Source organism: Aythya ferina, assembly GCF_964211825.1.
Source record: "Aythya ferina genome assembly, chromosome: 4".
NCBI classification, from domain to species: Eukaryota; Metazoa; Chordata; class Aves; order Anseriformes; family Anatidae; genus Aythya; species Aythya ferina.
The window spans coordinates 62,475,124-62,491,545 of record NC_140300.1 but is presented as its reverse complement, the minus strand read 5'-3'; the positions used below and the strand labels follow the sequence as shown (position 1 = coordinate 62,491,545).

Below are 16,422 nucleotides of genomic sequence, written 5' to 3'. Positions count from 1 at the left end.
CAAAAGGGATGCTGGAGTTATTTTATGGAGGAACAGTAAGTGTTTGATTTAAAATTATACCAACATTACTGGATTTGTGTTACTTCCATGCTCTCACAATTTCTTATCTCAACGAGAAAGGAACCTATTTTCCTGTTACACGCTGTCATTAATTTTCTCCTTCTTAGGATTTGCCTTATTTCTACATCACCAATAGATTGAAAACACCAAGTGGAGAGTGTTTGTCTTTAGTTATCCTTACAGACTCTTCAACACCTTCAAACCTGACCAGGAATATTTTTTCCACTTTTGTAACCTGCCATATCTTATTAGGAAAGGCATGCTAGCCAAATGTCTGCACTGTGACCCCTAACTCTCACACTGCTGATAAATTAACTTGACAGATACGAATCTGTCCCAAATGTACTCTTTTATATTCATACAGAGTTTACATTAAGAGGAAAAAAATCAGAGAGATGCTTTCTGATGATAGCTCGCAAAGATTAATTGTCTATCCCACATTTTTACCATAAATCATCTGGTGAAAACTTTCACACCCATAGCCAACAATAAACATTTTTCTCCAATGTGCCTATAGCTTTCTTCTCAGCCTGAGTCATAACCCTGGAAGCAAAAGTAACTAGAACTTTGCCCAGTAACTAGGTGGGACCCAGTCCTGCTTGGGTGAAGCACCTACACTCATTTAAAGCATTTTGTTTTGATTGCAGCCACTGAAAAGAGATGCTGTCATGTCCAGATCCCTTAATTTCACCTCTGATCACTTGTTTTCCTGGCCATTGTCTACCAGCTGCTGGATGGTGACTACTGCTTAAAAAATGAAATGAAATGAAATGAAATGAAATGAAATGAAATAAACAGCTTCTCTCTTTCTCTCTATGCATTACATTTTCTAAGGCAAACTGGACTTCACCCTTGTACTCTGCTTGATCTGTGCTTCTACAGTAGTTAGTAGTGGCCAGTAACAAAGATACGAGAAGAGGGCAAAACGCTTCCACCTGTACAAACCCAGCCACAAAGGAGATTTCTTCCTTGTTCCTTGCAGCCAGAAGTTTTACACCTCGATGAATAAGACTTGTTTTTCTATTCTGCCTCAGGTGACTCTGGATCTCATCATTACCATCTTTTTTCTTGTGTCACACCATGTCAGCAGGGCCAGCCCTCTGAGCAACCTACCAAAAGCTTTTCCTGATGTCAGATTCAGCTGATACACCTCCTTCCCTGGGACCCAAAAGAAAAGCAAGCTCTGTAAGTGGGTCACGTGCGACAGCGATCGCATTGCTCCACTGTGGGATGAAGCTGACCTGGGCTGGGATTGTTCAGATGTGTAGCAGGGTCTGGAAGTGACCCAGCAAGGCCAGTGTGCCTTGCTTTCTCCCACTACACATGGCTCTGTCACAAGGCAAAGATTCATCAAAAAAAGTTCTTCTTAAATCTAGTTTGACAGAACTTGTGTGAGATACTTGCTGAACCCACTGCATTACGCATGTGGGATGTTGAAAGGCATTCATTAGGTTTGGGAGCAAATCCTCTTGCTGCTCAGTACTATCACACTTCTGCCTGCCGCCAGCTTAGTCCTTCTACAGCTACCTTCATGCTAACACTCTTCCCTTCGTCTTAATAGCTCATTGGGAAGTAAAGCCTATTATCAGTGATTTTATTTTATTTTATTTTATTTTAAAGTTTTCCAACCATAAATAACTATAACGCGTTGCCTGATTCAGTGAATCCCTCCAGTACTTTACAGTAACAGTACAATACAAATTACTACTAATCACTTGGGTTAATTTTGTACCAAACTCGGTGGCCAATTTACATACAATCTGCTGAGAGATCCAGCAGCTGACTGTCACGTAGTAGCAGCTTGCTTGGGAGCCTGGTATATCCCCTACCCTGGTTTCAATTGAGGGGTTAGTCGGGAACTCTACCAAGGACTGAAGGAAAAGAGGGCAGGAAGATAGCTGGACAGGGACAGCAAGAGAAGCTGAACCTGGACCTGTCCTGAACCAGGATGTGGACACCACAATCCTCTTAGAAACAGAGACACCAATTACTCACAGCAGTGGAAACCATAAAGCCCCACTGTTTGCCTGAGGTGAAGAGAATGGACCTGAAAGAGAAGGAGTGTAATAATCCGCAGGCCTCCGGCAAACCAGAAGATCAGAAACTTTCCCAGCAGAAACCACACAAAGACAGCATGTGTCATACCCAGCACAGTGGGCAAGGGCAGCGTGATCCTCTGCATCTGCAAACATCAGCACAAAACTCTGCACCGGGGTTTAATCTAGCTCAACTGCTAAAGCTGGGAGATGAGTAAGCACCGACTGCACTACAGTGAGCTCAGCTGGACAGTTCTTTGAGGCATCGGCTGCAACAGAAATAACTGACCACGCACACTAGTTCCTAAAGGGACTGGTCTTTCAGATGGAAGAAATTAAGAAGGTTAATACCTGGAAGAATGTCAAGATTTAAGGTATCATGCTCATCCCTAGTGCAACCAGTCTGAAAGGCATGTCACGGCATTAGGGTTTCATTACAGCCATGTAATAGCAACAGCTGGAATTAAGGTCACCTGAGTATTCCCACCCCTACTCCCAGCTTTCAATTGCCCGTAATTAGCTTCCTAAAACTTTCACACCGCAACTGAAATTTTGCCCACTTGGGAAGGAGATTTTCCAAAATTTGGAGAGAAAAATCCAAATTTGGATAGAAACCCATCTAGGCCTAAATCCAGAGAAGGTTGATTTCTTTTTTTTCCCCAAAAAAGTTGGTATGAAGTTGAAATAGAGGAATGAACAGCTCTTAGGACACGGCTAATTCATAAAATCTAGGATAGATCTAGGAAAGATCAAGTCATGTATTCAGGTTACAAGTGCCCAGATAGCACCAATCACACAAGTACAGTACCGAAATTGGATTCTCCCTCCTGACAACACCATGTTTTAAACAACTACTGTCTTGACCAGCCAGATTCTGATCTCAGTGACACCAGTTCACATCTTGAATCACTTCATTCATTTAATTGCCAGTAAACAATGTAGTAATTCTGGATCATGGGTCTATAATTAAGATAAGATTCTATCCTTAATCACACACACTATCGATAACTGCCCTTTATTTCATTTTGAATTCCTTTTTCCACCTCACGTTCACATCCATTTTCCTTGTGCCCATTTTACACCTCTTTATCTGGTCACACACTGGATCTGAATTTGAGTTACTTATTTTGGGGGATGGAGGGTGTTATATTATGATACTGCAGACTTTGTACACCCTTTTTAGACCTTCTGCCTTGATTAACCAAGGTGGGGGGACAGGGAAGAGAAATCAGTTTTTATGTTTATTACTTGAGAAAATCACATAGTATTAAGAAGTTGAAGTTAAACATATAAGTTAAAGAAAGAAAGATGGATATTAGGCACACTGTCGATGACTGTATCCATTTCATCCTAGAAATGCTGCTTAGGTAGAGCACACTAACAGTTTGAAATCTTACTGGTAGGAAAATCACTAAACAGCAACTTCATGCACTATACTGCATCAATGAAAGTACATCATATTTTCCTCTTTTTTTTTTTTTTTTTTCCCCCCGCTCCCTGTGTTACTGTGACCTGTGAAAACAGGAAGAACTGGAAACAAATCTAAGCAAGAAAGCATCTAAGTTTTGAAAACAATACAGCATATGCCTCTACCAGCAGTCTTTCTTCCTTTGATTTTGATTGGAATTTACAAAAAAAAAAAAAAAATGGTTTACAACTGAGAAGCAAGTGCTGTCCGTGAGTTATTTCCTCTCTCAGCATACAGCATTCCACCTATGTCTTTAAAACCACACCTGTAGTGCTCAGTGTAGCCTCAACCTCTAATTCCAGCACCAGATAAACAAGCCATCAAACTGCCATCTTGCCCACCGTCACATTGCCATGTTTCCCACTTGGCTAAATTACCATGGAAAGCTGCTTTCTGCTTTGTTTACAGCCTTCATCACCCGTAGAGGGCACCCTTATTGTGTCCTGCTAACCCAAGGGCGATGCTTCCACTTTGCAAGAAGTGTTCCCTTAAAATAAAGCTTGCCAAACAGAAGTTGTCAAATACTCTAAATTCATGCTAGGATTTTTCCTCACAGTGATCCTTAGAAATACTTTCTACAAAGGAAACAAGAATATTGCTTTCATCGTACAACATTATTTTGCAGGAAAAAAAAAAGGGAAAAAAAAAGGTAAGTATTGTTAGAAAATCTCTAACTTAATTTTTCATATTTTTTTTTCCGTTTTCCTACTACAGGAATAATTCTAAATAAAAATGCTACCAGTGAAGAACAAGAAAAACTTTCAGTAGAAGTTCTGACCTTTTTGCCTCATGTTAGTACTAAGCAAGTACTTCAGTGACTGTATGCAGTGCCTAGGAATACCCAGGTTTAAATAAGGAATAAAGTTTTAAAACTTGGGACTGTATCTGAAAACACTAACAAATTTCTTTTGAAACTTATTAAAAACAGCAAAACTTAATTAGTATTTGTCTGAAAAGTTATCAGAAAGATTTGGCTGGTGCAGCTACTATAATTTCTATATGATCTGACTATTTTATCTTTGATTTTCTTCAATGTTTCATGGCCTGAGAGGGGAAAAATGATTTACAAGGGCAGGGGCAGTGGGCAGGGAAATAGCACATGCAGCAAATGAAGCTACATGATACTTGTAGTGACCATTGCTTCAACTTGCTGTTAAAAAAAAAAAAAAAAGTCAAGTTAGACTCCTCTGAACTTCAGCACACTCCCTTTCCCAGGACATGCTCAGTTATCACCTGTACATCAGCCCTCACAGCCTGGTTTCCCAGAGCAAATACAGTCTCTAGGACTGTTTCAAAAAACTCCTGGCTTGGGGATCTACTGCTGAATTAACCTCCAGACCCAAGGACCACAAGGTATTGATCAAGCAAACCACATGTGTCTGAGCTTTACCTTATCAGCTCTGTGGAAGGTGCAATGAACACCTCGTGAACAGTTCCAGTCAGCTTTGCTACTAGCTCTTAGCCCTAAAGAGACTGTATTTCACCTTCCTCTGTCTCCCAAAAAACATAGTTTGGCTCCCCAGGAAGACTTGTCTCATGTTTGACCCCAAAAAAGCTAAGTGCTATGAGACAGCAGTCTCACCTACTCATTCACTACTGCCAGAGCTTTCAGTCAGGCTTCATTCATCTCACATGGAAAGCTCAGCCAGTACTGCAGGCTTTGTCCCTGCAGATGGGACTGTAAGCTACTCACAACTCAAATCACAATGATCGAAAGCTTATAACTGGATATGAAGCAGAGAGGCAGCCTTTCAGTTACCAGAAGTGTCCTGTTGAAGGATAATCTAATTGACAAAAAGGGTTATAAAGAATTAAACCTCTATTTTCCACAGAAACGTAAGTGTCTACGCAGGAGTTGAAGGAATGATCACAAAAACTTGAGTAGTATGATGAGGGTGAGTAAAACCTGAGCGTGCTAATGAAACCTTTCCTGATCATCTGTAAGCACCTGAAAAATTCTTTTGTCTCTGGGGATCTCTTCGTGGGTGTTGAAGTAGCTTTATGGATTGGGCCTCTCAGCTCTCTCCAACTCAGTTCCTCGTCTGTACAGTGGAAACATCAGTGCCTGGGAGCTGGGAGACCGCAGCGTGCTTTGGTTGGTTGTAAGTGGAACGTGCTGAAGCCGCTGAGATCCTGCACTGCACCACTGACGATGCAAAGGATGGAGTCAGCTCCCACTGCATCCCACCAGTGTCTTCTGTGGTGGAAGTAGCTAAGGGCACTGGATTCAGCTAGCAAGCCCCATTTGTGGCCACAAAGTGTCAGGGAAGGTGCAGAGCTGCAAAGAGCTACTGGATACCAAATGCTGCCCTTGACAGTCCTTGGGATTCTCGCTCACCTTTAGCAGCACAAAGAGCAGGAGATCTGTATGCAAGGTCGTGCAGGGACGTGCCTGCCCCCCAACTGCTCTCAGAGAAATATGTCAACAGACATCACCTCCCAGGGGAGTAAACTGTCTCATTCCTTCCTAGCTCCATTACAGGGACTCATCAACAGGTCCTTAAAACAACCAAGAACAGACACGGTCATCAGAACCATCCTGCAGCATTTCCTGTGGTATCACATTTCCTGTGGTATCTACTCAGCAGAGCCACTACTTCTAAACTAAAACTGCACTGATTCATTTCTATCAGGCAGGGCACATCTCAATAGCTGTATCCATCAAAAACTTTTCCTAGTGTCCATAGATAAGAACGCAGAAGATTCTTTGTTCGCTTCAAATCACTGAAGCAAGATGTCTGTTTCTAGAAGAGATGCCATGACACGGTATGGAGTTCAGAGGCAAGAATTACTTAAGAAATTCCATAACTTAAGTAGAAACACTGGGATAGACAGTTTTCCAGGGAAAGTGCCTAGCTATCCTTTTAATACAATCCTCAACCACTCTGCTCAGATCCAGACAGGTAGTTTTGTGTTGCTTGTGATGGTGCCAGGAAGGGGGAGAGCCGAGGTACCTTGTAGAGGGGAAATCCATGCCACTCCACTCTGTGGCTCGAGGCACTGATGGTGAGGAAAAAACACCTTACATCTCCCCCAGGCACCCCACAGCCAAGGAGGGAGCCATGCGAAACTCCTACCTGAAGAATATCCATCCATCACAGCCTGGCTTAAAGTCACACAGGAGCAGGAGAGAGTATGGGGTAGCGAACGGGTACATGTGCAAGTCACTGGTGGGCAGGGTAAAAGCTGCTTTTCTCTCATATCTAGACATTTGCCAGCCTTCTGCTGAGGCAACTTCTCTTTAAATGGTAAAGTACTCATTTCAAGTCCTCTTCAACACACAACTCCTTCACTTGGTAGCAAAGACTGCTTTTCAGATGACCTCCACTTTCCTCCTTGCACATGGGGCAGTGGGTGCTGCTGCCCGGGATCATCCCGGTCACTGAGGTCTATCTAGAGCTGGCTGTCTCAGCTCCTGCTGCACTTCGGGGTCTTTAGATGAAGAAGAAAAGCTTAGAACAGGGCTTTGGACATCTCCCCCAGATGCTGTTACTAAGTGAATGGCTAGGGCCTTCAAGACACTCTTAGGAAATTCAAAAGCAGAACGAAGAGATTTTGTGTGAGAAGAAAAAACCCCAAGCCTGGTGCAGGAGCTACAGAAAACCAGAGGTAATGGTCATGTAGGAAAACAGTGGCATCTAAGACGATGCTTGACTGATCTGCACATAAGTGAACCCACGAGGAAATAGAGGCTCGCTGTGGAAGGAGCCATTAAGGCTGCAACCGTGCCATTTGTACTCAGCTCAAGAGGGAAGGGTCCAGCACAGTGGATTTTAGGCTGGGAAGGGAAGAACGACTGGTCCAGCTAGAAAAACAAGGAGGTTCTGGCAGGCTGGAACATCTCTTCCCACAGTGGCATTCAGTCAGGTCTGCTCTTTCACGAGAAGACAAAGGGAACCCTTAGGGCCGCTTGTAGGAAGCCATGCAGGGAGCAGATAGCTTTCATCATCTGTTCCTCAGTCCCCCCAGCTCCACCCCACAACACATTTTCCAGACTTTCCAGTCAGCCCTGCGATGTTGACTGGTGCACTGGCTTCATCAGCTCTTTGGCATGATCTCGCTGCATTCCCTCCGCCTTCAATGAGATAAGAGAGTAGGGAATGTCGTTCACATAATGGGTGTTACTATTCAGCTGTGGAAACCAAAGCTAACACCAGAATGTTTTCTGCTAGTCCCAAGGCCCAAGGAAGGCAAAGGATGACCTCTCTATAGGATCAAAAACATTTTTCCTCAGGAAACATCACCACTCAGAAGAGCTCCTTTCAGGGTTTTTCTGGGGACAAACAAAGGAGGCTTCATCAGGGAGGGATCAGAGAAGGGAACACTCGAAGGGAGTTGCACTACCTCAGGTAATTTGAATGCTTCTGATTATCAGAGATGATTCACTTCTGTTCACTTTGCACCAAGTATTGTGAAAGATGCTGCATTTATCTGCATTGACTCACTGTTTCACAACATGAGCTTAGGTATCGTTACTACTAATGACGACTGGAAGGCTGGGGCATCCAGAACTCTGAACCCAACTGGGGAAGACTACAAAGGATTTTGGTAAAACCAAACACATCGGGAAACATGATTAAAAACAGAACAAAAAAAAATCACTCAACCCTCTCCACCTCTACTTAAAAGACAGTGTGAAAATGCTGCTGATGAAAGCGTAGGTGTTCTGAGACAGCTGTCCTAAGAAGTCAAGAGGATATTTCTGTCTCTACAAAGATTGCTTTGAGTTTTATCACCACTAACTGAGTTTTGCTTGGGCAGAATCAGACTTAGAGAGCGCATATTGTTGTTCGTTAGTCCATGGAGTCACTTAAAAACAAAACAAAACAAAACAAAACAAAACAAAACAAAAAAACTTATGGACAATGCTCAGTCTCACCCAGCAAAGAACTCAGAAGATTTGAAAGACTGAAGTAGAAGCTAATGCCTGAATTAAAGACCGCTTGAAAGAAAAGACACAGGAATGAGGGAAAGGAAACAGTTCTCTGTATGCATGTTATGGCATTACTTATCTGGTACAATTAACATGCTCTGAAATTACGTTTCTCAGTGCTCAACCAGTATTCCTTCCAGTATTTACTGTCACTACTGTTGGAAGTACTTGACACCCATAGAGGAGACAACGTTTCTCAAGCATTAGCTTCTATTCCGGTATCTGAATTAACAGCCAGATTCAGAGGGCATTCTGATTGCACTGGACACCGTATGAAATAACTTCTTGGCTAAAATTAGCATCTCCTTGCCAAAGGAGACATTAAAAAAAAAAAAAAAAAACAGTAATGCAGTGGGAGAAAGGGATTCAACTTTACTCACTAAGTGTTCTTCCTCAAAGTTTTCTCCTTAGTCCCTGCCTTCCTCCCACCTCAGCAATACGTCTCATGCTCAGGGAGAACATTCCCTCTCCAAGGTCCTATCACAAGGTTAAAAGCCTGCAATTATTAGGTAACAGTTGTCAACTGGTAGCACCTAAGTAAATGCAGCTTATGTAAGACTCTATACACACAGACATGCACCAGAAGCAGATCTTGTGAAATACAATACAGTCCCTGGTAGGCAAAGGGGGCAGAAGGGAAACAAATGCACGAAAGGAGGACAACTCGACCAAGATGTCCAAGGCCCTCAGCAGTGCAGTTGGGAAGAGATGTTAGCACTGCTAAATCCTGCTTCTCCAGGACAACGTTCATCACAGCATAGACTTTGTTATGAACAAATGGCACGTCCCTAAATTAAATGACAGTGGGGAGCAAAGCATTGATTGTCCTATTAACTGAGTATCTGCGCAAGGTTGCTAAACAGGAGGTAGGAGATACGTATCAGACCCTAATGAATGAAATACAAAAAGATACAAGCACAATCACATGCTTATGGCTGTAAAGAGCTGAACTCTGTAATTATCATCTGCGGGGAAGTGGCTCAAAGAGAAAACAAGAAAGGAAATTGCAATGTATCTATTTATTTCCATAGCTACTGTATGAGCACCCTCTACTATTTGTAGGAGAGTTTCCCAACAAAACATACCAAAGGAGCAGGAAAAGGACTTGTGTATTGTTTTCTCAACATCAGCAGCAGCCTGACAGATAGAGCTCCCCACCCCGTAAAGGAGAGGGTGTAAAAGCATGCTTTCCTTAGAGACAGCAGGGTAGCAGGAAAGCCAGCAAGCAGTGCCAGGTAGCTAGCTATAAGGTAGGGGAGGAGGGAAATAATTTGGAGTCTGATGAGCTCTGTCAGTATAGGTTGGTCTCTTGCATGCCTGATGCTGCATATATACACGTGTAAGTGCATACAGCAGACAGGCTGGGGAAGGAGAAGACAGAGAAAGTGTTTGCTGATGTAAGAGGAAGCCAAGAATATTGCAAATATCTACTAAATGGGCTAAAACAAGTGGATTTGGTCTGCCAGGTATGAACATGACCCTCATGTTATCCATTGCCCATGTCTGCTAACCGTGGGGGCAGACCACCAAAGGCTCGTGTCGATTCACATTATCATCACACAGTCCTAAATAAAAGAAAGGCACAACAGTCCCAACTTACCAGTCTCTCAACCCTCTCGCTCAGGTCTCTGAACTTCCCTGAGGTCTGTCTGGACAACTCGTTACTGTACCGGATATTGGTGATTTTTACGTTGCCGCTGTAATAGAACAGCCTCTGATCTGCAAGGGAGAGAAGAGGAACAGGCAATACTCACAATGCACCGAGACCCATAAACTTACTGAAGGGTTTGGGGCTGACTGCACAGATGTCCAGGGAGCGGTTTAACCTGTATCCAACCCATTCACATAATTCCGAAAGCTGGGAACTCAGGAACAAGAAATCATTTCTGTTGGGTGAGCCGTGCCAGGTAGTAACAAAAAGCCCAGTTTCTCCAGCAGGTACTTTTCTGGCCGAACAGCAGCAGTACATGCACACAGGATCACAAGTAGCATCCTCCTGGTCAGCTGCTTTCCTTCCTGGCCCACTTATCCACGCAACACTGAGCACTGGCATGCAGCTGCTGGGGATCAGGGCAGGGGAACGGGGAAACACCATGGGTAGAATCAAGCAGGAGGCTTAGCTTGTCACTCGCTTAACAGACGCCAGAAGGCTCATGTGTTGACCTCATCACAGAAGAAGATCATGAGGAAGACATGAAAGGAGTGAAAGCGAGTGAAAGGCAACAGAAACCACAGCCTTAACCACCCTGCACAGCAGGAAATGTTCCTGAGAAGAGATCTGCAAAGATGCTAAATGTGGATGGAAAGAGTGCCAGAGAAAACAGTGGATTTCCCCCAAATAAGCTTTAGTTAGACTGATGGAAAACGAACTCCCAGCACTGTGGGCCTCAAATAGCACAGGAGAGATGCACTTAACAGAGTCACAGAAGAGTGGTAAGCTCTGTAAAACTTACCATATGCCAGAAAATAAACTAGGAGACCAATGGTGATGGCTGCTGCCACTGCTGTTCCAATAACAATTAGTGCAATTTTCCAGGGCTCAAGATGTCTTATTTTGATGGCTGGCTGATGAATTCTGAAAAAAAAAAAAAAAAAGGGGGGGGGAGGAATAAATATCTAAGAGATGCTTTTCAATTAAAAACAAACAAACAAACAAAACCACAAGGTGCAGATGCTAAAGTTTTCTCCCTTAGTATCAGCTGATTCTTCCCACTAGTGTTAAGTGACTTCTCATCCAACACCCTTAAAAATGAAACCATGACTCAAGGCTATTTTGAAATATATGCTGACATATGCCAAGAGCCACAGAAAACAGATGCAGGTGTTTTGTTTGTTTGTTTGTTTTAAGGGCTCAATTAAATAGGCGTCCCACTAAGGACTTTCTTACAATCCCTGACTGGAAATTTCCAAGAATAAAACTGTTATTCTCATTCTTCAGCTAACTGAACTCTTGTACAGCAACGTAAGCAGCTTTCAAGAGGTTAAATAAGTCAGTTACCACAGACATACTAGTGCCTTTGCTCCTTAGTGCAACAAAACTGGAAAAAAAAACCAAACATCCCCTTCATTTGTATAGTATGTTTTTATGCATTACCCGAGCTGTTCAGTTTATTTGAGCATGAAAAGCAGGGCTGGATACACACACACAAAAAGATAAACAGATTTTGGAGGGCCAGCATGTGCTTCCTGTTTTACTCAGGCCAAATCTAAAAAGAAAGGTTAGCATGGTACTGAGCAGTACTAGCTGAAGGGATGGAATGACAGGGAAGGAAGGGCAGGGACATGTCAGCAGACAAGGGAACACAGGTAGAAAGCGTAGCCGGACACTTCTCTCTGCTGTGCTCTTAATTACACAGGTGCTAATCCAAATTAACACAGTGCAAGTCAATAGGTCAGTATGATATTTAAACAAACCTGCCCCCAAAAGGTTATTTAGAGCAAATTCTGCCTTTGGCTATGAACTCAAAGACACCTTACGATCCCATGAGCCATGTTTTCTATGATGTTATCAGCCATTACAAAATACAGAACAGGAAGGAAGAGTTTTTGGCAAAGAGTCATTCCTACCAGAGCCACCCACCTCACTCGTGCTAAGATGCACACCTCCAGCTTCATGTACAGCTGGAAAAGAAGGCTACAGAGACCCTCTCCTGAGGGTATGAAGGGATCTCAGTGAGTTCCCACATTCATAACAAGATAATATAGCTCACTTCTAGAATACCTCATGAGGCATAGTTTAAATACACTAGAGTTCATTCCTCCTATACTCTAAAACAGCTTATTAAACTCTCGTCTCATCTGGTTTTCTTCAAAATGCATCTGTAGGTCCACAGCAGAAAAAAATAACACCAAAATAAAATGGTTGTGTTAAGAGTTTGGTGAAGAGCAGCTCCAATATTATTTCTGAGCCTAGTGCATGGACGTTCCCTTAAAACTCTAACTGGAGAAATGAGAAATATGTAGGTATAACTGGTTAGGGCTTTGTCTCATTAACAAGAACATTTAGGAAATAGCTCGATATAGCAACTGCCTTTGATAATCAAAGAGACTTTGGCTCGTCAGTCGCGGTAGCATCTTTTCCTCACGCCTGTGTTTCAAGCCACACATTTCTAGACTGATTGACCAGTGGGCTCACAAGTGTTCAGAGTCAGATACAGAAAAATATAGGAAACTGACTCTAACTTCCTCATAAACTGGTCTTTCTTTCCAATGGATAATTATCTGTTACTGGAAAGCAAATAGGAAATGGGATAAAATAAAATAGGGATAATTTAAATATTTTGAGAAGAGGAGATTTCATAAGCATTTTGGTCAGAAAATTGATTAAAACAAATCTAAGAGAACCACACCTTAACATCTCTAGTACTACTACATTTGCTCTCCGTGTTTATTTAAAACTTAAAGCCAGAGCAATTTAACTAAACTTCCAATGATCACTCACCGCTGTGGTGCCTGGAATCTGGTCTCCATGGAGAACATTCATTTATGGAGGCAGCCCTTAAGGATGTGCTACATGAAATCAGGATCCAACAGGACTCAGCTTATTGTCTGAGAGATCTCAAAGCCCTAGTGGGTGTAGCAGTAGCTCTTACCTTAATTCATTAAGTGAGTGGCAAGTTCAGCTTTAGTCTATGTTTTTTATTTTTTTCCTGTGTGGTGCCAGGAGTGCACGGACAATGTGTTTTGCAAATATTTCTACAAGGCTTGCAGTAAGACTAAGTTGCAAAAATAAATAAAAAACAACCCAACAAACAAACGAAGAAAAACACAGCTAACTTGACACGACCTACTCACATTCATTATCTTAGTTTCATTTAAAAAAGCAATTGCCTTCCTCAAACTTCACAGAAAACAAAACAAAAAAAAAAAAACACTGAGAAAGTCTTTCAGCTATAACGATCCTGGCAGAGCCCCAAACCAAAATGCTGGGTTTGAGAAGCCCATTTAAAAGGCTGAATGCCAACTCCACACCACAGCAGGTGAGTGAGAAGAAGTAACTGCCTATCATATCAGTGAAAGAACGGTATCAGACCAGAAGTAACATGGCTGGGACACGATTATAGAGCAAGAACATTCTATATATTACAAACCTTTTCAGCATTTTTGTGTAAACATTTTTTATATCCTTATTCTTAATTTCTTCCCTTTTGAGTTCCATGTAGTAAACAGAAGCCTCAGTCCACAACAGTTACTTATATGTGTAATCTTACTCACTACATGACTTCCACTGAATTCATGAAACCTCTTTGAGAGCACCATTTCATCAGGCTCTAAATTGAACAGCTTCTTAACTGATGAAATTCAAGAAATACATCACAGAAAGTCACTTAATAGAGGTGGGATTGTTTGGGGAAAAACTGAGATGTCTTTTCTACCGAATAAGGGCTTCCCTTTCCTTTTAAATAAAGGCATGAAAGGACTGTTAAAAGACTTGCTCTCCATCATAAGTTTGTTCTAAAACCAAAACTTGGTTAAAAAAAAAATAATAATAATATTATGACTAGAATGTCCCTGATTAGGCTGTTTGGCTAATCTGTACAAACTGGATACTTCTCCATTTGAAAAGATGCGGACTGAATTTCAAAGCCAGGTTTTCAAACATCTGTATTGAAGACAAAAGCACACAGCTTGCTGAGTTGATACTTGTCCATTTCCAGTAGGTTTGAGCTGTATTCCTGCTCTGCTCTGTCTCCTAAGGTTCATTCCTCAAAGATTAATTATTACACAATGGGACACATTGTCAAATGAAAAGTGAGACAGTACTTGGAGGGATTCAATACACGAGAAGTAGCTATCCCCAAACTGAAATAGCTTTGATTCACATGATGACCAAGAGCTTGAACACTGCAGAGAGCTGATACAAGTTCAACAGCAGGAAATTAGGTTCTCAGGTCAAGAGTCAAGCAGTCTCTGCTAACCCCTTGGGAACTACCTGCTCAACAGAGAAGAACAGGGAGTGTAACAGAAATACACAGCAGGATTAAAAACCCTACAGCAGCAGTCAGTAGTTTCCTTCAGGAGAAATGGAGATTTTAAGCCTGAGCAAAAAATCAGCTGAAAATCTCCCACTGACCTCACTGGGTTTTCTGTTAGGGTCCCTTCTGCTTTCCAGCCTTCATGGTCCTTCCCTCTACCTCAGTGCAGTAATCTTAAATATACTGCAGTCAGGGACTAGGTTTCATCCCTTGGCAAAAGGTTGTTCGCCAATTTCAGATTAAGATTTGTCTGATTGGGAAGAGGAATGAAATGTTTGCTGACAAAGAGAAACAAGCAAACAAAAAAAGATGTAAAATTGGCCATATTAGCGTAACAATTTCATTTGGTTGTTCTGTTTCCTAATAATTCCTAACATATTATTGGCTCATTTCAACTGGCATTCTGCTGGTTATTTTCCTAGAAATGTCCACTGAGACTCTTCCTGAGTGGTGGCGGGTGATTTGAAGGGACACATTTTATATCAGTGTTTGGGCTCCCCCCATCATGAGCATAAAGCAGCCCCCAAGAAACCTCTTTCTCAATAAGAAACCCCACACCAATTAGCACAAAGCCAGAGGGATCCCTGCCCCCTTTATAAATTTTAAAAGCCACAGATGGCAAGGACACAGTGGTCAGCTAGTTGTCTGTTGACTTTCATTAACAGAGGGGTATCAAAAAAAAAAAGTTTCAAGAATTTAAAAATCTTATCTAATACCCTAACTAGTTTCTTATGGATGCCACTCAATTAAAATGTCATAAATACATTAAATAAATCATTCACATACTTGCCTCAGTACAGCCTGAAATGGCTAATTTAGGAAGAATTAGCAACTCTTCCACATCTCGGGATTAAAGTTCATTTCTTCCAAAGGAGCAAATTTAAAACCCTCTCCAGTGAGTCAAACCTCCTGCTTCAGAGGGAAAGCCCTTGCCAGGGAAGAAAGCAAGCTCTGACGCTTGTGAGAATTATCTGCCCTCCATTAGCTGCTGTGAGCTTCAGATCAGAGCCTGTGTCTAGCTAAGTCAGCACACACTGTGAAACAGCACAGGCCTCTGCTTTGGCATGCACGCACCAGCAGCGTCTGCAAAAGAAAGTTGTTGACACAACAGTGCAACTACCAAACCCAAAACAGCCACCTAGAAGTGATGTTTTCTTGTGGATTATTCAACGTCCTTTGTTTATAGTCCTATAAAAGAAGCTTAGGCAGGAAGATTTTCTTGATAGTTTTAAAATGTCTGGTATTCCATTCTTATTTGAGGCGCACTTTGAGGAAAATTGATGAAAAGTGTTTTATCAGCCTTAGTAATAATTGCAGCACATAAACACACACATAATAGGACAGTGACGGTGTCTTAACCTGTTTACTGGGCATATGAGAAGTCCCAGTAAAGCAACTATACGTACATGACTCCTGAAGAGTTCTGCAGGTCTGATAGAACAAGACCAGCTCTTCTGCCTTCGTGATTGTGTGCATCTGCTACAGCTTATATCCACTGAGAATCTGGCCCAAAGTATCCAGCTTTTCATGTAGTTTGGAAGCTCGCATTTCTGGCTGAATAATAAGTTTTTCTGTATTTTATAGCTTATATACAATAAAACGTTGCTGGTCTGGGCAGATAAACAGTGCAATGCTGTAATCTAGCAATGTTTTTTCACTGAACAGAGATGGACAAATTTCTTCACAGAAGAAATGCTGCTGAAATGAGAGAAGACTCCTTAGGCAAGAGATTCAGCAATTTTCCAGTGACAGAGAAATTTAGCAACTCCCATGTTCTTTTCTGTATGAAACCTGTCCCTGTTATCATCAAATCTGTCCACAAACTACATGAAGTCGTCTGATTGTGTAGTATTGGAAGCAAGTCAAATGAAGCCATCCCAAGGTTTGTGTCAACCAGACTTCATTGAGAACACAGATCTCAATCTCTCTAAAAATACAAAAATGGACAAA

The 16,422-nt window shown here is 42.0% G+C and overlaps 1 protein-coding gene across 1 annotated transcript in view; it reads right to left on the bottom strand.

Annotated features, from left to right (window-relative positions):
• LOC311435652 (transmembrane protease serine 11E-like) overlaps window positions 1-16,422 on the bottom strand; it is a 45,309-nt gene that overhangs the window by 22,834 nt on the left and 6,053 nt on the right. The window contains exons 5-6 of the mRNA XM_084516890.1: window positions 10,951-11,072; window positions 10,098-10,216 (exon numbers count right to left, since the gene is read on the bottom strand). Coding sequence (XP_084373016.1) covers window positions 10,098-10,216; window positions 10,951-11,072 — 241 coding nt within the window. The remainder of the gene's footprint in view (window positions 1-10,097; window positions 10,217-10,950; window positions 11,073-16,422) is intronic.